Source organism: Lycorma delicatula, chromosome 9 (assembly GCF_047948215.1).
Source record: "Lycorma delicatula isolate Av1 chromosome 9, ASM4794821v1, whole genome shotgun sequence".
Lineage (NCBI taxonomy): Eukaryota > Metazoa > Arthropoda > Insecta > Hemiptera > Fulgoridae > Lycorma > Lycorma delicatula.
The window spans coordinates 129,252,511-129,272,875 of record NC_134463.1 but is presented as its reverse complement, the minus strand read 5'-3'; the positions used below and the strand labels follow the sequence as shown (position 1 = coordinate 129,272,875).

The window sequence follows — 20,365 nt, the reverse complement described above, 5'->3', positions numbered from 1 at the left end:
TGGAACTTAGAGGTCAGGGGGAAAACTGGCCGCTCATAAACGGCGAGTCGATGTGGCGTGAGCCGCATTGTCGGACCGTGTGGGAGTTCCTCGATGAGGTTGCGATGTTCAACCGTCATCGTTAGATTGTTTAATTTAAATGGGATTTATTGATTCCTGTAGCGTGTCTGTGAGAAGTCTTCCTTGAAATAATGGCTGCCATCAGCCAGTAATAAGCTCCAAGCGCTTTAAATGGTGGACAGGCACTAGCTGGCAAACAGCGACCGAGGTGTGGCGGCTTAAATTGCCGTCTTTTTAACTTATAACTTTTTTAGTTTTAAATTGTAACAAGAGGTGCGCCTCCCCGATCTAGTTTTAATGTGACAAGTGAGCGGTAGGGACACATAAAGCGGGTGCTGTACGGCACCCGGCTTAACTGCTCACGCAAGATAGGAGCTCACTAGGAGCATTAGGAATAACGACGTCGCAAATCTGTTTTTGAGGCACAGTAGCCGTTATTTGGCACGGAACATTTGGTCTATGCTCTAGGGCGACCGAATGGGGTGGTGGCGGGAGAGATGCCAGCTAACCAATCCCTGGTAGGATTCTTAACTGGTCGTAGTCGATGATTGCGTGAGTGATCGTCGGCTAATAGTTTTTGAATTGATAGATGATCTCGGATAAAACTGAGATCTTACGTAATGTTGGATGATCAGTTGTAGAAAGTGCTTATCGTTGTGTTCAAAACGATGTTGATTCTCATCGCGTGGATGTTTTGTCTTCACAAGTTACTGGAGTAGAGGTGCATAAGATAATCTATAGCTTTGCCAGAAGTAAAGCTACTGGCTTTGATTGAATAACGGTGGTGCTACTTGTTCGTTCAGTGTGGGAATTCCTTAAGTATTTAACAAAAGTTATTTCCGGGCCATTTTCCAATTTGTTAGAAAAAGGGAATAGTTAAATTGTTGTTTAAGGGTGACGACAAGGATACCACTGTTAGTTCCCCATATCGGCCTCTTATGTTATTGGTAGGTTTTCAAGAAGAAACTACATCTGTGCATTAATGAGTTGAATGAGAGTTTTAATGAGCAACCAGTTACTGATGTAGGATCAGTATGGCTTTCTTCCTGGTAAGGGGGATGAAAGATGCTATTTTACGAGTTTTAAGCATTGTCAAGAATAGTAGTAGTCAAGAACAGAAGTTCTGAGTATGTCCGGAGGATTTTCCTTGACATATCCAGGACATTTAACAATCTGTGATGGCCTTCTGATTTATTTCAATTACAGAGATGTGGGTGTAACTAAAATGAAATGCAGGTAATGTATGCATAGCTACTTTGGGCTTTGATATGTTCTTTTGTGATGGTGGCCATGAAGTGGTGAAGACACTGTCTAAGAGTTGTCCCTAAGGCAGTGGGCTGGGCCCCTTATTATAGGTTGCGAAGTTTGATTCTTTAATGCGGCTCTCGCTTACGCCGATGACTGGCTGCTGCTGGTTGAATGATGTTCATGGAATGAAGTTGAACTCTGTGCCTGTCAGACATACAGGACACACTTGAGCTGTGGAACCATCAATATAAGATGACATTCTGTCCGGGTAAAACAAAAATGACTGTGCTGAAGTGCCATTTGGCTATGATGCAGCGAGTTCATGTTTCAATGTCAGGACATCGAATTCGATATGTTCAAGTTCAGAAGTACCAAGGGGTACTCCTTGACAAAAATGTTCTTTTAACAAGTACTTATACACTGCAAAGAAAGCTAGTAGTGCCTTCTTTGGTATTCAATGTGTGGTTAATCTGGATCGGGATCTGAATTTTAAGTCTGAGTATCCTCCATAAGGATGTGTATGAGGCAATTATGTTGTATGCTGTACCTGTTTGGGTGGATAGGCTAAAATTTAAAACTTATAGTGAACAACATTTTTATCAGGGGCCTTTTGTTGTTACAGTTACAGGTGGTTACCGTACAATTGCTCATGAGGCTATTCTGGTGATTACTGAAGTACCTATCGATGTACTTGCACTTGAGAATCGACAACACTATTTCCCAAATAAGCTGGGTTGACTATCTTCTGCTAGAATTAAAGAGATTGAGAATGATGCATTTCAATTACGGTAGACTAGGTGGGATGAGACGGCTGATGGGTGTTACACGCATGATCTTTTCCCTGATATGAGGAGTCTGCAGGGCCCTGTTGGATATTTCCTAACAAGTGTATAACTCTGATTCTTTCGAGCCATAATACTTTTAGGGATAAGTTGGCTCATTTCGGCCCATCTGATTCAAGTTATGTCTGTGGTATGGCATATTAGATGATACCTTTCATGTTTTATATGTCTGTCATCGGTATCATGAAAGACGATTAGAGGTAGCAATGCAGCTTGGGGATATCAGGTTATTTTAGATTAAAATGTTAATTGAAAAAAACCAGGCGAACAGTCAATTATGAACTTCATTAAATATTTGGTTCTTCAGCGAGTCGCAGAGGGCATGTAAGATGAGGAGTTCGAGTTATCTGGGTGGTTAGGGACTGCTTGGGCATTCTCTTGTTGCCAAGATAGGCGCTCTGTACTTTTGTTTTTGTTCTGTTCTTTCATGATGTTGTTTATTTTATCGAAAGGGCTGTAGCTCAAAATTAAATTTTTTTTTTCTACTCTGTTCTGTTCGTTTGGGTAGTTTGTTTTCGGTTTTGTTTTGTGTTTATTGATACTTTACACAGATGGAAAAGTCATTCATTGTATTTACATCGGTGGCCAAGCTGTTAACCAAGAGATGTTATTCAGTCTGCAGGTTCGGAAGATGACCTCCAGTAAAGTCCACCAGGGCTAGGTACAGAGGGGGTGATGCGGCGACCAGAATCCTCACATGGCAGGATCTTTCCCTCCAGGATCAGGATGTCCATTAATGTTTAATATGAGTTATTGTATCAAATTAGTTTTCTAATAAATCGAATGAATATAATGGAAACTTACATATTTAATGGATTACTTATATTCATTGGAATTATCGACCTTAAAGGTTTGGTACTTTTAATTTAATGTATAAATTAAAAGACTAGTAACATACTCTATTACAGAATGAGAAAATTTTCAGACAAAAGTGAGAAAGAAAACTTTTCAATTTTGTAGAGAAAATTTTCATAGGTGAAGGGGCAAAATAATTTTCAGCTTTTACTTCAAACCGATAAAATTTACATCTAAGCTTTGTAGCTTTTATAATTAGCAGAAATCATAGTCTATTATTATTCCATTTTTCCCCCATTACAGTAGACTTTCTTCAAGTACCATCATTCTTTGCTGTATCAGATTGAAATAAGATTCAGTGAAGAAGTATTTGTGATGTGAATATTGTTAATGCTGTCTTTACAAATAATCACTTACACCGCTGTAGAATATATTTTTTTTAAAAAAGGTTAAAATCAAATCAAAATAATAAATAAAAACATCGCATCTTATTGAATTTATTTGTAAAAAGAAAAACATTGCACAGATACACTTTAAGAAATATAATTTTATACAGGACATTATCTTTAATATTTAATAATTAAGTACAGTACTATTTTCTGGCACACGTTTCAGACTTGCAGACATTCACTCTTTTTTTTTTATAAAATTAAAATGAATCTCCATTATTATGACAATATTTACTAACAACTGTATTAAGGTGAAATTTATTAGTAAACATTTAATAAAAAACCGATAATGCTAAGAAAAGAATTTAAATCATTGCTACACATAGATATACTAATTTTAGTAATAAGGCACTACATAACGCTTATCACATTAATATTATATAACTTATAATTAACAGAGTTCAATCTCCCCATAGCCTAGTCTAGTATCAGCTTTCAGCAATGTCTATGGAAGGTAAAGGCAGATGAACCTAAAAACAAATTTTCTACTCAAGATAAACTTTATTTTCAAAAAATATATAACTTTTTTTCTGTAATTTATTGTACATTATTAAATAATAATTAAAGGTTAACTCATTCTTCTTTCTAAGTGATGTAAAATTCAATGCCATCAAAAACAGAATGCCCTTTTTCCTGTAATGTAAATATTACAATTTAGAGACTGTCTTTAAATGATAAATTCTGCAATTAAAACGATTAACTTTTGTCAGTTATTTAAGAAATCTCAACAAGACACTATTTTTGGATTTTTCAGCTACGCATATACAAGATCTGATTAAGAAGTATTCAAACTTATGTATTTATCTCAGCAAGGATTTTGATCCTTGCGGCATGCCGGTATAACATAAGCTCATCTCAATTTTTCTACGGATAATAGCAATACAAAATGTATTATCATACATATAATTTTATCTTGTTTCTGTAAACAACACTGCAGAGATTACATGAGGTAATGAATAATATAACAGATTTAAAAGTGGCCAAACTTCAGTTAACATGACCAGCATTCAGGTAAGCTGACAAGCTGAAATTTATATATAATTAACAAAATGAACAGATTTCATCACACATCAAGATCACCCATCCGTTGAACATACAAAAGACATCAGATTAATGATGGTTCTGAACACACTATTCTAACAGACGATTTACACTTGTGAAAGTGGCCGTGAAATTTGCGTTAAAGCTATTTTCATGTAAACAGAATTAATTCGGTCCTTTATGACATCATGCAAGACTAGCTGGATGTGACAAAGGTGATTCTCACTTTATAAAAACCACAATAGGTGGTGATGAATCCTGGATATACAGGTATAACCCTAGAAAAAAAGTCCAGTCATAACAAAAGAAGTCTACACCATCCTTAAAGCAAAAGAAAGCAAGATGTTAGGCGACTTAACAGATGTAACAAGACAAAACCATTGCGATCGAACACAAAGAAGGCTTGTTTGATCCAAATATTCCCAGGAACATCAAACCACATTTCTTACTTCCCGAAACATAAATTCCTTATGATTTTTGCTTGAAAAATCACTAAAAGGATCCCAATTTAAGAACTGGGAGGACGTAACGAAACATGACGGTTCAGCTGTCACCCATATAAAAAGAGAACTTACAGGAAGATTTTCACCAATGGAAATCTGCCAAGTTACACAAGTGAAATCAAAAGGGAACTACTACTTTGAAACTGATTTAGAATAAATTTTTCTATCTTCCTTATGATGTAATCCAGATACTTTCTGAACAAGCCTTTTGTGTAAGTCACACTGTACAAAATTAGTTATAAATATCACACTAACAATTTAATTCCATCACACTAACACTTTCTCAGGAACCAGTTGTTTCTATTTTGTCACTATTTTTGGAGAATTATTAAACTGATGGCCATGCAAATACATTTTCTAGGATGGAATATTCATACACTGCGCTAATTCTAAGAAAATAAGGAAAGCATCAAGTTTGAAATTTTGAAAAAAAATTCCTTATGTAGGAAACAAAATATGAATTTATGAGTAGATATAGTACAATAAAGCTCAGATAAAACAGAGGATATTAAAACAAACCAAGTGAATTCTAACTGAATGTGATTCTTAACTATATTTTAAAGATTACGACTACAAAAAATATGCAATGTAATATTATTATGAAACATGTTTAACAATGACATTAAAAATAATCATGACGAAAGGCTACAAACTAAACACATACAGAAATAGTCAAAACAATCATTTACAAAATGAGGATTATTATTCATCCAGTTTATTTACATTTTTGTTTGTTTTCAGAATTATTTAAAAATTATTTTGTTTCTATGATGAAAGCTCACTCTCTGCGATAGAAGTTTGTTTATTTCAAAGATACACAAACACACGCATATACTACTAGCAATCTTCTTTTCAATCAGATTTTCTTCAGTTTCAAAAAATATTTGAAAAATAAAGCCAATAAGATAAGGTAAAACAATGTTTTATGAAAATTAGCCTTTAAATAAAGAGTAACTGATGGTGGTTAGGCAGTGGGTATTACCTTAAATAATAAGCTTAATATGCCAAGACTATGTGAGATTTTGGATACCATTAGTTTATTATTTTCATTTTAAATCATCTTATTTACTAATTGAACCACTGCGATACATCAGAACTCCAGAGTAGATGTCCATACTCTAGTGGTGTTGATAGAGTAAAACTTCATAATTATCTAGAATTTTTTTACCCTATAAAATGATAACTTTTTGCTAGAATTTTGAGTTTCAAGTCATTTTTGGAGGGTTAAGAAGGCACGATCTTTTAGAATGTTGAGAATTTCCTCAGAAAAATCATTTAAATGTTCCTTGACTGAAGTTAACATTTTTTATTGTGAATTTAATTATATTGTTTGCATTACTTTTTTTTTGTTTTACACAATCTAGCCGGGCAAATGATAATTGATGAAGTATGATTTATGGTTCCCAACAAAACTATTTCTACCTCATAAGAAGTTTCATAGTTCCCCTTCCTCCTTACCTTTAACTGTTCTTTGCTGGATGGAATGAACAGGAATTAAGTATAGACTTAAAAGTAATAAGCAAAAAACAGTTTAAATATGGCTACTGAATCACAGTGATTGCATTTGCATGTCCCAGAAAATCATTGATAAGCAGATACTTCTTTAGCAAAGCATTGTTTCATGGTAATTCAATTCCTTTCTGAAATATTACACAAAGCAATTGAATAACAACCGACATATCAATAAGTTAAAGCTGGGCCAGCTGTTACTAAAATCTGACCTAAACTAATCTACAACACACAAAAAGATTAACTTAATTTACAGGTGATTTTTATTTTTAATTCTATTATCTTATATAGTTCTACTTTCCTCAGTTACTTCAATTTTTCTTAATTTAATTAAACCTTGTTTCATTAATTTTATAAACACTAGTGACATTTTGTACTGTCGAACAATAGTCTGAACTGATGATCTACACTATAAGAAGACTGAACACATACATTACTTAAGATACATTATTTAAAAATTACATTAAAATATTATAAAATAACTGTACACAGAAAACCAGATATCAATGGACTCAATTTACAGTGAAACAGTTTTTTTTATAGTATTCCTGTTTTACTAAGGCAAAAAGAGAAATAGAACTAATTGGCCACAGATGGCCGATCATCATTAATGATTAGCACCAGACATATTACAGAACTTAATATGTAAGTATATGTATTTATTTATCATGACATATATTTAATCTACTAAAATGATTTTCCTTTTAATACCATACTGTAAAAATACTTAATGTTCAAAAATTAATTATAAAAAGTTTATATTAAAACTAAAAAACTACATTTTTTATTTCTAAACTTGGAGCCAAATTAAATTTAATAGAATAACAAATTAATCATAAACAAATTCAAAAAGCTGAACGCTACAGTTTAAGGCTAAATATCTTTATAACACATGACTGAAAAATTAAAAAAAAAAAGCATAATTAAGAAATTAACTTAAAAAATTCTAAATTTAGTAAGCTAATGTAAAATAACACGATTGAAAAGTACCTCAAAACTGGCTACAATTGGAGTAATAAGTGATAACCAAACTATTAACAAAAGCACTAATGTTTTTCGGCGAGTAAATTTTGTTGTAGTTTTTGCAAAGTACTTTAAAACAAATTCATTTTTAAGAATTACAAAACAATTATCTTTTTTTAAGTTATTTAAGGTAAGAAACTTTTCAAAATTAAAAAAAAAAAATATGAACCAAGAAAAAAATATTTAAAAAACAAACTATATGTAAAAAATCAGATGTGGACACCACATGACTTCCTTTTATGCCTATTAAATTACATATACATATTTTTTGCTGCATTTCATTTAAACTTATTTCATTTGAGTGAGATACGATCCTCCAATTCTTTAATAAAGCGGACAGTCACACAATCGCATTGTGTGGACACCAAAATGCATCACTTTTTTGTGTGTCTGTATCAGCATTTTATATAAAGTTTATATATTAATTTTGTTTCACGTTGCTCAAGTAGATGTGTGGTGTAAGTGAGACCATGTTGGATCTGTAACCATGCACACATTGGTTCGAAACCTCATATATATATTTAAAAATTTGTTTTTAAATATATTGATTTATTAATAATTAACATTTTTGATTGGTACATTTTTTTAATTAAATGAAAAGAACATAAATAAAATCTTTTTCGCTCACAACTTCTGATTTTTCTCAGTTTTCTTTTGTATTATTACTGAATTATTATTTATTGTTAATTTTTTTTTATAATAAGAGGTTAATAATTATTAATAAATAAATGTATTTAAATTTAAAAAAAAAAAATATATATATGAAGTCAGATTTGAACCGATGTACCTCTTCCCCTTGTAAGATCCAAACATTTCATTAATTAAAATTTTATTTGGCTATAACTCTCGAACCAATGAAAATAAGCACCGCTTATGATATATCATTGAAAAGCTATTAACAAGGGCTTATTACTGCAGTTAAGAAAAAGCCCAAAATCCAAATTTATTTAGAGGTCTGACTGTATACACTTTTTTGGTCCAGTCAATTGCAATCAAAAGGGGAGGTGCACAACTAGATGTTACAACAGTCCTAAACACAAAATTTCAACATTCTATGGCTTATTGTTTTTGAGTCATGCGAGATACATGTATATACAGATATCTGACACTGAAACTTGGATATTTTCGTTGAAATCTGAAAACCAAAATTTTTCTCGATTACAATACTTCCTTTACTTCATACAAAGAAGTAAAAAGAAAGGTTAGTACAGACATTGATTTTAGTATATCATATGATAATGTGTGGGTCATTTTAATAATGAAATAATTACGGATATAAAATGTTTTGGAAATATGTATCGGTGCACTCAGGTGTTGAAGTTAGCAGCAATTCTGATCAACCAAAGTAGAAGAAACATGGTGGTTTAAGAGAGAAACATAGGAATACCTATAATCTATACTAGGACTTCTATAGTTTACCTAATTGTAGATTTGCAGAACTATATGTAAAATCTCATTTTGTCTATTTATCGATACAAAAAGCAAATTAGGTTATTTCTGGTTCTTAATAATAAAACAAGTAAATTACAACAAAAAAACTAAATTAGATTTTTTTAATAAAAAATAACTAGATATAAAATCAGTTGAAAATTCTGATCTGATATGATATTCCATGAACTGATTTCTTTTTTTATCATTATATTTTTTACAAATAACTTAATTGCAGATTAACAAAATCAATTATTTTTTTATGAATATATAAAAACTTATCTAAAACAAATAAATAGTATATATATATATATATATATATATATCCTGAGAATAGTTATCCACATAAATCACTCAAATTTATAACAAATTCGTATCACTCTTGAGTATGATACCGTACCATAACAGATCACTATTTAAACTTTTATTGATAACATTCTGGTTTTGAGAAAAAATGAATGCAATAACAAAAATTATATTTCCTGAAAAAATATAAAACGTGTGTAAATAATAATGTTACAATAAATATATCAATAAAAAGATATGAGTTTATGTAATTAACCTCGATGTAAAACTAGATTTTAAATCCAGTAAGGTCAGTCACATAAACTTATATCAGATCTCATGAATAATAATAAAATAATTACAAACACAATACAATGAACAAATTAGTAACAATATTATAAAATTATATTTGTCTACAGACTCTACTTGTTTCACTAGATAGAGAATAATAATAATAATCCCCTGAGGTAAATCCATCTCCACGTCCAGATCAATAACATCTACAAAGCACGTCTGGGGGGGACAATGGCTGTGCACTTGTCCCAATACTCCATGACTTGCACAATACTCCACTCCAAGCCGTCTAATAGAGCTCTGGTCAATTTCCATTCTGGGTCATGTGGTGATGGGGAATGGATCACCGTCGTTTGTCATCTCATAACTAAACTCCCCTGCGTGTTTGCCATGCACGAAGACCTGTGTCACTGGAAATGGGGATCCTGGCACTTGAGTAAAACCTAGCCGTTGGTCTGCAAAACCACGTCTAGGTGTAGCAATACGTCGCTTTGGCTCCTACTTTGGGTAAACAGGAGGACAGTTTGCTAACCACTGCCGGTCAATCAGCTCGTTTACGACTGTACCTTTCGCTTGCGGAAGAGGCTGGTAAACAGGTGAGAGCCCGACATGCCTTGGCAGGACTAGTTTCCTGTTTCAGGTGGATTGGGGTCTATATCTCTCTGGTAGCCCTGGCATCTCAAATGTGTGGCTCCGTGGTGGATGGGGAGCCAGAGAGACAAATTATTCTATATAACTCTTATGGAATCCAAAATTTTAAACTCTCATGCGGTAACCCCAGACAACCCTGAGGGCAAACGTCCTCATTGTGAAGTCTCTCCTCCTTCGGCGTCATCGAAGAAGAAAAGTGTAGCTGTAAGGCATAAGACGATAGTTCCATCAACAGGAATTCCTTGGCCAAGGTATCTTGTTGTTAGGAGAACAAGGTATCTTGTTGTTAGATAGCAGTTTTTCAGACATTAGTCCCTTTGTCATAGCTAAAGAACTCGCGACAAATGCTGGTGGGCCAGTCAAGGGACCCAGGAAGACACAGGCTGGGTTATTCATTGAAGCACTGAACGATGTGCAATCAGCAAAGTTATTAGAAATGAAAGAATTAGCGAACATTGACGTTAGTGTGGAAGCTCACAGCACACTTAACTATTCCAAAGGGGTAGTGGTCTGTCGTGACTTGCTTAATTGTAGTGAGGAAGAGATTGTTAGTGAGATGGCGTCGCAAGGCGTCATCGCATGTAGGCGATTGAACATGAGAAAGGATAGTGAAGTGCTACCCTCTTATTCTCATGTTCTTACTTTTTTAATAGGCCATCGTTGCCTGAAAAGATAAGGGCCGGAATCCATCGGTTAGATGTACACGCCTATATCCCACCACCGATGAGGTGTTTCAAATGCCAGTGTTTTGGCCATATCTCAGACAGATGCAGTCGTGAAGAGATTTGTGCGTGTGGCCAAGCGATCCATGAAGGTGAACCCTGTAAAGAAATCCCTTTATGTGTGAATTGCGGAGGGCAGCATTCAGCGAGATCTAGGAATTGTTCTGCTTTCAAAAAAGAGATCGCAATACAAGAAACTAAAGTTCTCAGGAAAATTAGTTATCTTGAAGCGAGAAAGTTGGTTAACGCACAGTCACCGGGCGAAAAGACCTTTGCGCAAGCGGCTGCCCCTAGCACGGACACCTCTTCACCACAATTGGTTGATAGTTTACTCAGGCAATTGACGCCAGTTCTAACTGCAGTTTTGGACAAATTTATGGAAAAGAAATTTGCTACAGTTCAGCCAACGCTGTCGACTAGCGATCAACAGCCGAACGTCATCGCCAAATTAAATAAACCATTGGCATTATAAACGCAATAAGTTACTGAGGAAGTTGAACGTACCGGTTAGAAGCAGTCCAGAGCTAATAATACTGGGGAATTGAGCTTATCGAGGGTCAGATGTTCTCAGGAACCTTTACATCTCCCGCAAGGGATAAGCCACCCATAGGACAGAGAGTGCAGAAGATCGGCACCTATGTTGTAGTCAGCTTGGAGAAAACAGGAACGACACAAGACGTGACGTCGCCGCTGGTGATTTAAGCACCTTCAACCGGACTACTGAAATTAACAATCCCAGTCTTACGCACAACTCTGCCAAACCCTGAGACTATGTTAGTCTCAAGTGAGGAGAGTGACTCCGGTTCTGTGGGGTCGCTAACTGACTCAAGTTGTACCACAACTACAAGAAAGAAAAAAGGGTAAGCCCTAAGGTTAATGGAGAATATAATACAATGGAATATTAATGGTTGTGTCTCGCACCTATCTGAGCTTCAACTACTTATGAAAGAACACAGTCCTGCATGCATGTGTCTTCAAGAAACACACTTTAAACCAGAACAGGATTTCCGTCTGCGTGGATACGATGTGATACATGCAGATGTTGTGTTTGATCGTCGAGGAAGCGGTGGTGTTGCCACTCTTGTGTGTTCACATCTGTCTATTCCAACGAACAGAACTAGATACTATGCTGCAAGCTGTCGCCGTACGGTTATTGTCTCCAGTTGAAATCTCCATTTATAACATATATCTGCCAGACGGGAACTGGGATGTTGGGGATCTGCTGAGCTTATGTGGTCATAGATTTGTCATTTTATAGTCCAGTATTATCGGTTTCCTTAGATTGGGAATTTGACCCACACCTATATGGGAGTGACCACTTTCCGATTGTGATTACAAGAGATATACGGCAAAAACCACCGAAGTTTATTCAGCGGTGGTGTCTTAAGCGTGCCGATTGGATTAGCTATACGAACAGCATGGTAATGCCATGTTGTACTGGAAATATCAATGAGGATATAACTGGGGCAAAACAGCAATTATCAGTTTGGCGAAGGAAACCGTTCCTAAAACCACCCCAACTTGGGTGAAAGCAAGTGTACCGTGGTGGGGGGGTCGAAGTAAATCTAGCAACTAGCAGGAACAAGAGAGCTTTCAATCTATTCAGGAGACGACCTACCATGGAGAATTTAATATCTTTAAGACATCGTGCCTATGCCAGACACGCCATATTATCTGCAAAAAAAGCATCCTGGGAAATATACATATCCTCCATCGACAGTGACACATCTGCTTCGCAGGTATGGAAGACAGTTAGGGCCATAGTTGGCCGGTCCCATGGCCATTCATTGAACGCGCTCAAATATGCTGGTGTCGTCATAGTCGATCAACAGGCTATTGTTCAATTGTTGGCCGATCAGTTCGAAGCTGTGAGTAGCAATGAAAATCATCACATGGATTTCATTCGCATCTCACAGGCAAGCATGGCTAAACTTTTTAACAGACGACGACCTCTTTTATAACGTACCGTTTGCATTCGTCGAATTCGATAGTGTCCTAAATGGCTCATGATAGTTCACCTGGATATGACAATATTCCGTATGCTTTCGTCAAGAAGCTTAACAACAATTGTAAAGCGTCAATGTTACACTTGCTCAGTAGAATATGGGTCTCAGCCTCTTATCCACAAGCAAAGAAAGCAGTGATCACACCGCTTTTGAAATAGGGGAAAGATCCTATAGATGTTAAGAGTTACAGACCGATATCTCTCACATCGTGTATTAGCAAACTTTTGGACAAAATGATATGCTCGTTTAGTATGGTTGTTGGAGAAGAAGCAGCTTCTTTTGCCATATCAAATCGGATATAGACAGCATCATTCTATGACTGACAACATTATACTTCTTGAGAACGCAATACAGAATGCTTTCATTAGCAAGAAGCACTTCATAGGAGTGTTTTTTGACCTTGAAAAAGCGTTTGATATGACGTGGTGGTATGGGGTTTTAAAACAGATGCATGACTGGGGACTACGTGGAAATCTCCCCATGACTGTCGCCAGCTACTTATTTTAGCGCACCATAAAAGTACGCATTGGCAATACGTAATCAACAAGTAAGCGCTTACAAAATGGGGTTTCGCAGGGTCACCCCTTAGTGGCACTCTGTTCACAGTTGCTGTCAATAGGGTTCTGCAGGCAATACCACCAGGAATTGGTAGATGTAAGTATGTATGTGGACGATCTGGCAATTTTTTACGCCAGCACGGAAACTGCAATGGTCCGCTATAAGTTACAGCGGGCAATCGATAATATTGTTGATGCAGCTGGACAGTCTGGCTTTAGGTTTTTGGACGACAGGCCGTGCGCTGTACATTTCAGTCGCTTTCGGAGGGGACACCCTAGTCCACAACTTACAATAAAGAATGTTAGGATTCCGTATAAAAAAGAGGTCAAGTTCTTGGGACTAATCTTTGATAGAGGTCTTATGTGGCATCCTCATGTACGAGAATTGGCAGCTAAATGCAAACGGGCGTTATACATAATCAAATGTATGTCAAATATCAACTGGGGATTGAATCAAGAGGTACTTCTACGTTTGTATACTATCAAGAATCAACTACGGCTGTGCTGTTTATTCCTCGGCTCGAAAAAGCGTTCTAAGAGCCTTGGACGTCGTACAAAATGCCGGGATTCAGTATGCGACTGGAGCATTTCGCACCAATCCCATCGACAGCCTCATGTGTGAATTGGGGTTATCTCCACTACGTTTTCGAAGGGACATCCTATTGCTGCATTATGTGGTCAACATCACGTCTTCATCGCACCATATAAACACGCCAGCGTTTGTTGGGCATCCTCTCCAGGAGGCTTACAACCAGTCTCAGACTTATACCAGACCGGCCAGGATCAGAGCTCGGGAATTGCTGGACAAGTATGATACTGTGCTTCCGAGAGTTGAATCAACGGTGCGTGAATCACCGCCGTGGCTGCTCCCATTGACCATCTTTCAAATGGATCTGACATGTTTTAGGCACTGCAGTTCTGAGGAAATAATTCATCATTTTCAAGAGCTTGTGAGCGAACATGATGGGGAACTGGTTTTCTACACGGATGGCTCTATGACAGTGAACGGCGTTGGAAGTGCCTTCCATTGTGCTGGCGTTAGTCATTCGTGGTCCTTGCCACAAATGATTGCTTCTGTTTATGCAGCTGAGTTGTATGCCATTTGGAAGGCTCTAAGGTATTGTGAGCACTATAGGTATAGAACTTTATCCAAAGTCAACTCACCAGACTTCTTAGCAACATACCACTACTGCTTCCAAACATAATCAAGTCTATATCGGTTTCACTCCTGCAATCACCAAGACTGCCTCCTATGAAATAGTACGGTAACCACCCGTTACCATTAGCAATATTACATGTTGAACCCTTAATAATATGACCCTATAGCTTTTACATTTCAGCTTATCCACCAAAACAGGTGCCGCATACAGCATAATAGCTTTGCACACGTCTTTATACAGAATGTTCATGGTCTTAAAAATTAAGACCCCAATCACAATTGACCACACGTCGATTACCAAAGAAGGCACTACAGGCCTTCTCCGTGACGTATTGAAGATGCTTATTAGATTGTAGTTTCTCATCAAGAAACACCCTGAGGTACTTTTGAATCTGAACATACTTTATACGCTGGCCTGCCAACAAAACACAGACATGCAGACTCACTGCCAAACGGCCTTCGAGGAGCAACATCATAATCTTTTCCGGGCTAAATGTCATCTTGTGTTGATGACCCCACAGCTCAAGCATCCTGTAAGCTTGAGTGGTTCGGTGTTCAACCTGCCTCTTCGAGCATCCTTCAATTAGCAGGAGGTACTCAACAATGGGTTTGAGTTACCTGATCTTAGGGAAAATCTTACCCCACATATTAGCCTTAGCACTTCTTGGGTTTTCCAAAAACTGAATTAAGAAGTCGTACTTTTCTTCAAACGTCCATACTAACGGGACTGAACCTGCAGCCCTCCCATTACCTATAGAAAAGTCCGCAATCATTAAGTGATTTTTAGCCTTTCCAGCCCACAAGAAACAGAACCACTTGCTTGCGACTCCTCATCCCCAGAAGAGGATGAAGCGTCGAACCTAACCTCAATCGTTTCCTTAATCTGCTAGTGAGGTTTAGCCTGCTTGGACTTACCCTTTTTCCTTCAGTTTCAGACATTTCTGAAAACATAAACACAACAAAACACATACTGATGTTGTACATAAACAACAGCCAATGTCGAAACACCTTAAAAAATAACTACCAACAGAAACACAAGTAAACCAATAAGCAACACCGTAAACAAAATGGTTGCCAAGCGGTTGCTAATAAACAACAACTTTTATTAAATATCAAAATAAAATAAATTTAAAATTAAATTAAATAAATTAAACAATTTAAATTGAACTAAATAATTATAACTCCTGAATTTCTGAAACCTGTATCGGATACAAATGTCAGAAGGTTTTCTATTCATTTTACTTACATCAATTTTCTGTGTATATGAATGGTTCAAATGATTTGATACTGTGATATCTATTTTCCTATTTTAGATTTGTTACAGATTTGATATTTTAAATTATTTTTTTTTATTAGATCCAAAAAGTTTATTAAATTATTAAGCAGTATATATACAGAGTCAACAGCAAATGAATATCAAACACGAGAAATTATTCAGTCCAACAGATAAAAAATGGATGACATTTCTGGAGAAGAAATTCAACTATTTGACCAAAACAATATAGTTTGTATTGTAAAGCAAGCATCAATTACTAAATCAGGTTGGAGAAAATCAGGTGACAGTGTGCTTATATATACAATTTACATACAACATTTGAATTAATAATAATAATACAAAAATTGAGCTTAAATATAAAAAAAAAAAATTAAAATAACTATACCTTATAAAAATCTTGAATGAATTAGTTTGATCACCTAACAGAAAATTTAATTAACTAATACACTTCTTTTCATAATTCATCCTTTGATTGTATCAGTTTTTTAACCGCCATATCTGCATTATTTATAAATTTAACAAAATCAGATTTCTGAAAAAAAGAAAAATAAATATTCATTCAAAAATTAGTATTATCTATTTGACAATCATGAGTAAAGCAGAAAAAGTTTTATTCAATTAAAAACAAAGATTTATCATTATCAAGACTAGTTAAAATTGCTACTGTTACTGATGTTAATGACACAAAAATGATAACAAAACAGATAAGTCTTCCTTCCTCCTTCTGGTGATCTCATGATCATTAACAAGATGATCACCCTAACAAGATATGAGTCATGATTCACAACTGAAAACTGTATAGCCATGTTAAAGTATCCTGCCTCCAAGTGAACTGTAACAAGATTGCTACGAGTGAAATGGTTTTCTAATAAGTCTGCCGCAATATGGGATATTTTCAGCCCTACACATGAGCCGTTTTTCAAACTTCTCTTCTGTCCCAACTTCATCATTCTTTTCACAAAATGTAGCAAATGACATTACTTAAATAAATCACTCTTTGGCTGCAACTGCTTTACATGCACCATAGCTGTTAATATAATACAAATTTTGTTCCATTTTCTATAATGATTCATTCTTTTTCATAATGTCTAATAAATCCTTTGTGATATTATATATATATGTATGTGTGTGTGTGTGTGTGTGTGTGTGTGTGTGTGTGTGTGTGTGTGTGTGTGTGTGTGTGTGTGAACATAATGATCACTGTGCTAATGCAACTTAATATTAAATGAAATGTAAACCACCATAACAAGTTAAACTTACCATATTAATTACAAGAATCCAGTCCAGTTGTAATTAAATTCTGTAATTCCATAAAAACATAATTATTTATAATTTTGATAATTTGTCATAATTTATAATTTTTTGAGAATTTTTAAATTTATTACGGACGAATATACAAAAATTCTGCTGTCAAGTACTGGAAGGATAAAAATTTTCAAAAAAGAAAACAATTTCAACAAATTATCAAAGTTATAAATAAATAAGTGTTAATGTAATTATAGAATTAAATAGCAACTGAAAATGTGGGATCCCATGAAAACAGATTGTTGGAATTAGTACGGTAAGTTTAAACTAACTATTTACTGTGTTTTGGTGGTTTACATTTCATATATATATATATATGGGCTTGTGCAATGTTTAAATTTTAACAAATTTGTATATTTTACTTACATCAGTTTACACCACGTTAAACACACATTTGTTAGTATGAATTTCTCTAAATTTTTATTCTGTCACCTCTTGTATTCTTTTTAGCATAGACTGAATTAGTTTTACACAGTTTTTAACATTTGTCAACCTGAAACCATACATGGATTGTACTATTAATAATTTTCTCCATTGTCATGCAGTCTAGCTTCCTCATTTACCTCTTGCATATGGCCCAAAAATTCTCAATAGCGTTGCATTCAGGTGAATTTCCTGTCCAGCCATTATTGTCATACGTGAACTTTTTTAGCCACTTTTAAAGAATGATTGAAAAATGAATTGAAACAATGAAAAATGTATTCACAGATTGAAAAATGTATTTGGGAGAAACAGATTCTCCATCTGTCTTTCTAAGTGGGTACATTTCCCACAAAGAAATATTTTTTCCAGGCAAAATCACTTCTGACCTATCTTCAAAAGTCTAATTAACATATTCTTGGGCAATCGAATCTTATTTTCTTTATATTTTCTGTTAGAAGCTGATCTTTCAACAGACTATGTTTTCTGACTTTGTTCAATCTTTTATTGCACAGTTGAATTAAGAATTTCAATACTAAATGTAATTTAATTTTAATTTCCTTTTGAAATTAAAATTTTTGAAGATCAATTTCAGATGACCAGATCGGCAAGACATATCTTTTAGTAGCACTCTTCCATATTTGCCAAGCTTTCTATTTCTTCACAACTCAACAGAATCAGTCTTTTTGCAGAAATATATTGGGACTGACAGCTTTAAACCTTTATCTCAATGGACTACACGTTGATGTAACACTAAGGAATATTTGTGAAAGATGTATAAAAAAAAATTAATCAAATGATCACAATATTTAACACAAAAACCAAACAAACTGATTACAAAAATTAAAGAAATTAATTAATAATTTTATGAATCGTTGCATATGTAAGAGGTATGATCAAAAGTAAACGACCTTATTTTTTTATTGTAATCAGTATTACAGTGCATCACCAGCAACAAGTGAAGGGGACAGTCTTAGAATGTGATTTTTGTTGCATATGATTCATTATTTTGCTGCCATTGCAGCCAGTCGCTGCTTAGAGAGTGAAAGTAGAACATTTAGTGGTAGTGCTTGTGATTTAGAATGTTGTGTTTTAGAACAGGTAGTGCTTGTTGTGTTTTTATTGCTGTTCAAAATGACTGAAGGGACTGAGCAGAGAATCTCTTATTACATTTTGTAAAAAAAAAAAAAAAAATCAAGCGAGTCTTGACAAATGATGATAAATGATCATCGAATAACAGTTAGACAGTTTGAGGATGAAGTAGGAATTTCATGTGACTTAATGCAATCAATTTTAATGGAAAATCTTGAGTTGCGACACGTAGTAGCCAAATTTGTCCCAAAACGTCTCATGAACAAAAGGTAAACCGACTGAAAATCTCACAAGACATGTTTTCACGTGGAAATAGAGATTTTTTGATTTTATGAAAAAAATGATAATCAGAGATGAAACATGGATGCTGAAACACATGACCTTGAAACAAAGACACAGTCATCCTGCTGTAAAACTATTTTTAAGTCGGCTACGAGATGCTGTCAACCCAAGAGATCACAGCTTTGGAAAATGCTGATTGGCAAATTACCAATACAACACTCCAGCCCATGCATCACTAGTTATCGAGAATGTTGACTAAACAGGCTCTTTCATCAGACATGGCTCCCAGCGATTTTTGGGTCTTTCCTATGCTTAAAATTCTGCATAAAGGAAAGAAGATATAAAGGAAAATTCTGCATAAAGGAGAAGAGATCAAAAGAAAGGTGACAAGTGGACTTGCAGTCCTAACTAAAAAATAATTTTGAAAAATGCTTCCAACAATGGAAACATCACTGGGATAAGTGTCACATCATATCAGAAGGGGCCTACTTTGAAGGGGACAAGTCATCGACCTAAATAGGTTAAAGCTAGTATATCTGTTTTATGAGCCAAGTTGGATAAGTTTTTTATCATACCTTGTAATGTCACATCAGAATATAAAGGACAAACAATATCTGTGAACATGTGTTTACAAAATAACCACAAACAGAACAAGATAACCTTGGAAAGAGAAGTGTGACAACTTCAAATAATATTTCCCTCTACAGTAGTGCAATTTTTCATTAATTTGCAAAATAAAATTACAATAATTTTACTAAGTCTGATAAGCTTACAGTTCGACCATTATTGAAATCAGAAGTTGCCTTGTTGTAATAATGGAAATATTTAAATGTTGGATAACCTTTTACATCAAATAATTTACATAATGTACTATGTTCACTGCAATCAACAGCTCCTAATATAACTCTGGTATTATCTCTAAGTTCTTCAGCAGCTGCAGTAAATTCAGGTTTAGCATTCTTACAATGACCACACCCTGAAAAAATAAACATACGTATATTAAGTAAAAAATCTGAATGCATAAATTAATAACAGTAATAAAATTATTTCTGAACATCATTATATTCATAGCTACCATCAAACAATAAAAGATGCACGTTTAATAATTTTATTGTCAATTTATTTTACTACTGATTTAGTCACCGAGTTCATATCTGTTAACTGTACAAATATCTGAATCCTTTCTTATTTTATCAATAATTTTATTATTTTTAATATTAATTAATAAGAGCTACCTTAACTCAGTGAATGAAAGACTAATCAATGGAAAAATGAATTAAAGAAGAATCTTTAAAACACAGTAAGTTCTGTTAATACAATAATTGAACCTTTAGTTGAATAAACAAATTTTTTTCCAGCGATTATGCAAGTTTAGTGAAACTTGAGGTGAAAATATACATATAAATTTACGCTTTTTA

General features: G+C 34.7%; 1 protein-coding gene across 1 annotated transcript in view; it reads right to left on the bottom strand.

The window, feature by feature from the left end:
- Positions 1–3,426: 3,426 nt before the first annotated feature.
- The window catches only part of LOC142330552 (protein disulfide-isomerase A5), a 53,129-nt gene continuing 36,190 nt past the window's right edge, over positions 3,427–20,365 (bottom strand). Inside the window, exons 8-10 of the mRNA XM_075375903.1 lie at positions 19,721–19,923; positions 16,234–16,380; positions 3,427–9,380 (exon numbers count right to left, since the gene is read on the bottom strand). Of these exons, the coding sequence (XP_075232018.1) occupies positions 16,303–16,380; positions 19,721–19,923 (281 nt within the window). The 3' untranslated portion in view covers positions 3,427–9,380; positions 16,234–16,302. The remainder of the gene's footprint in view (positions 9,381–16,233; positions 16,381–19,720; positions 19,924–20,365) is intronic.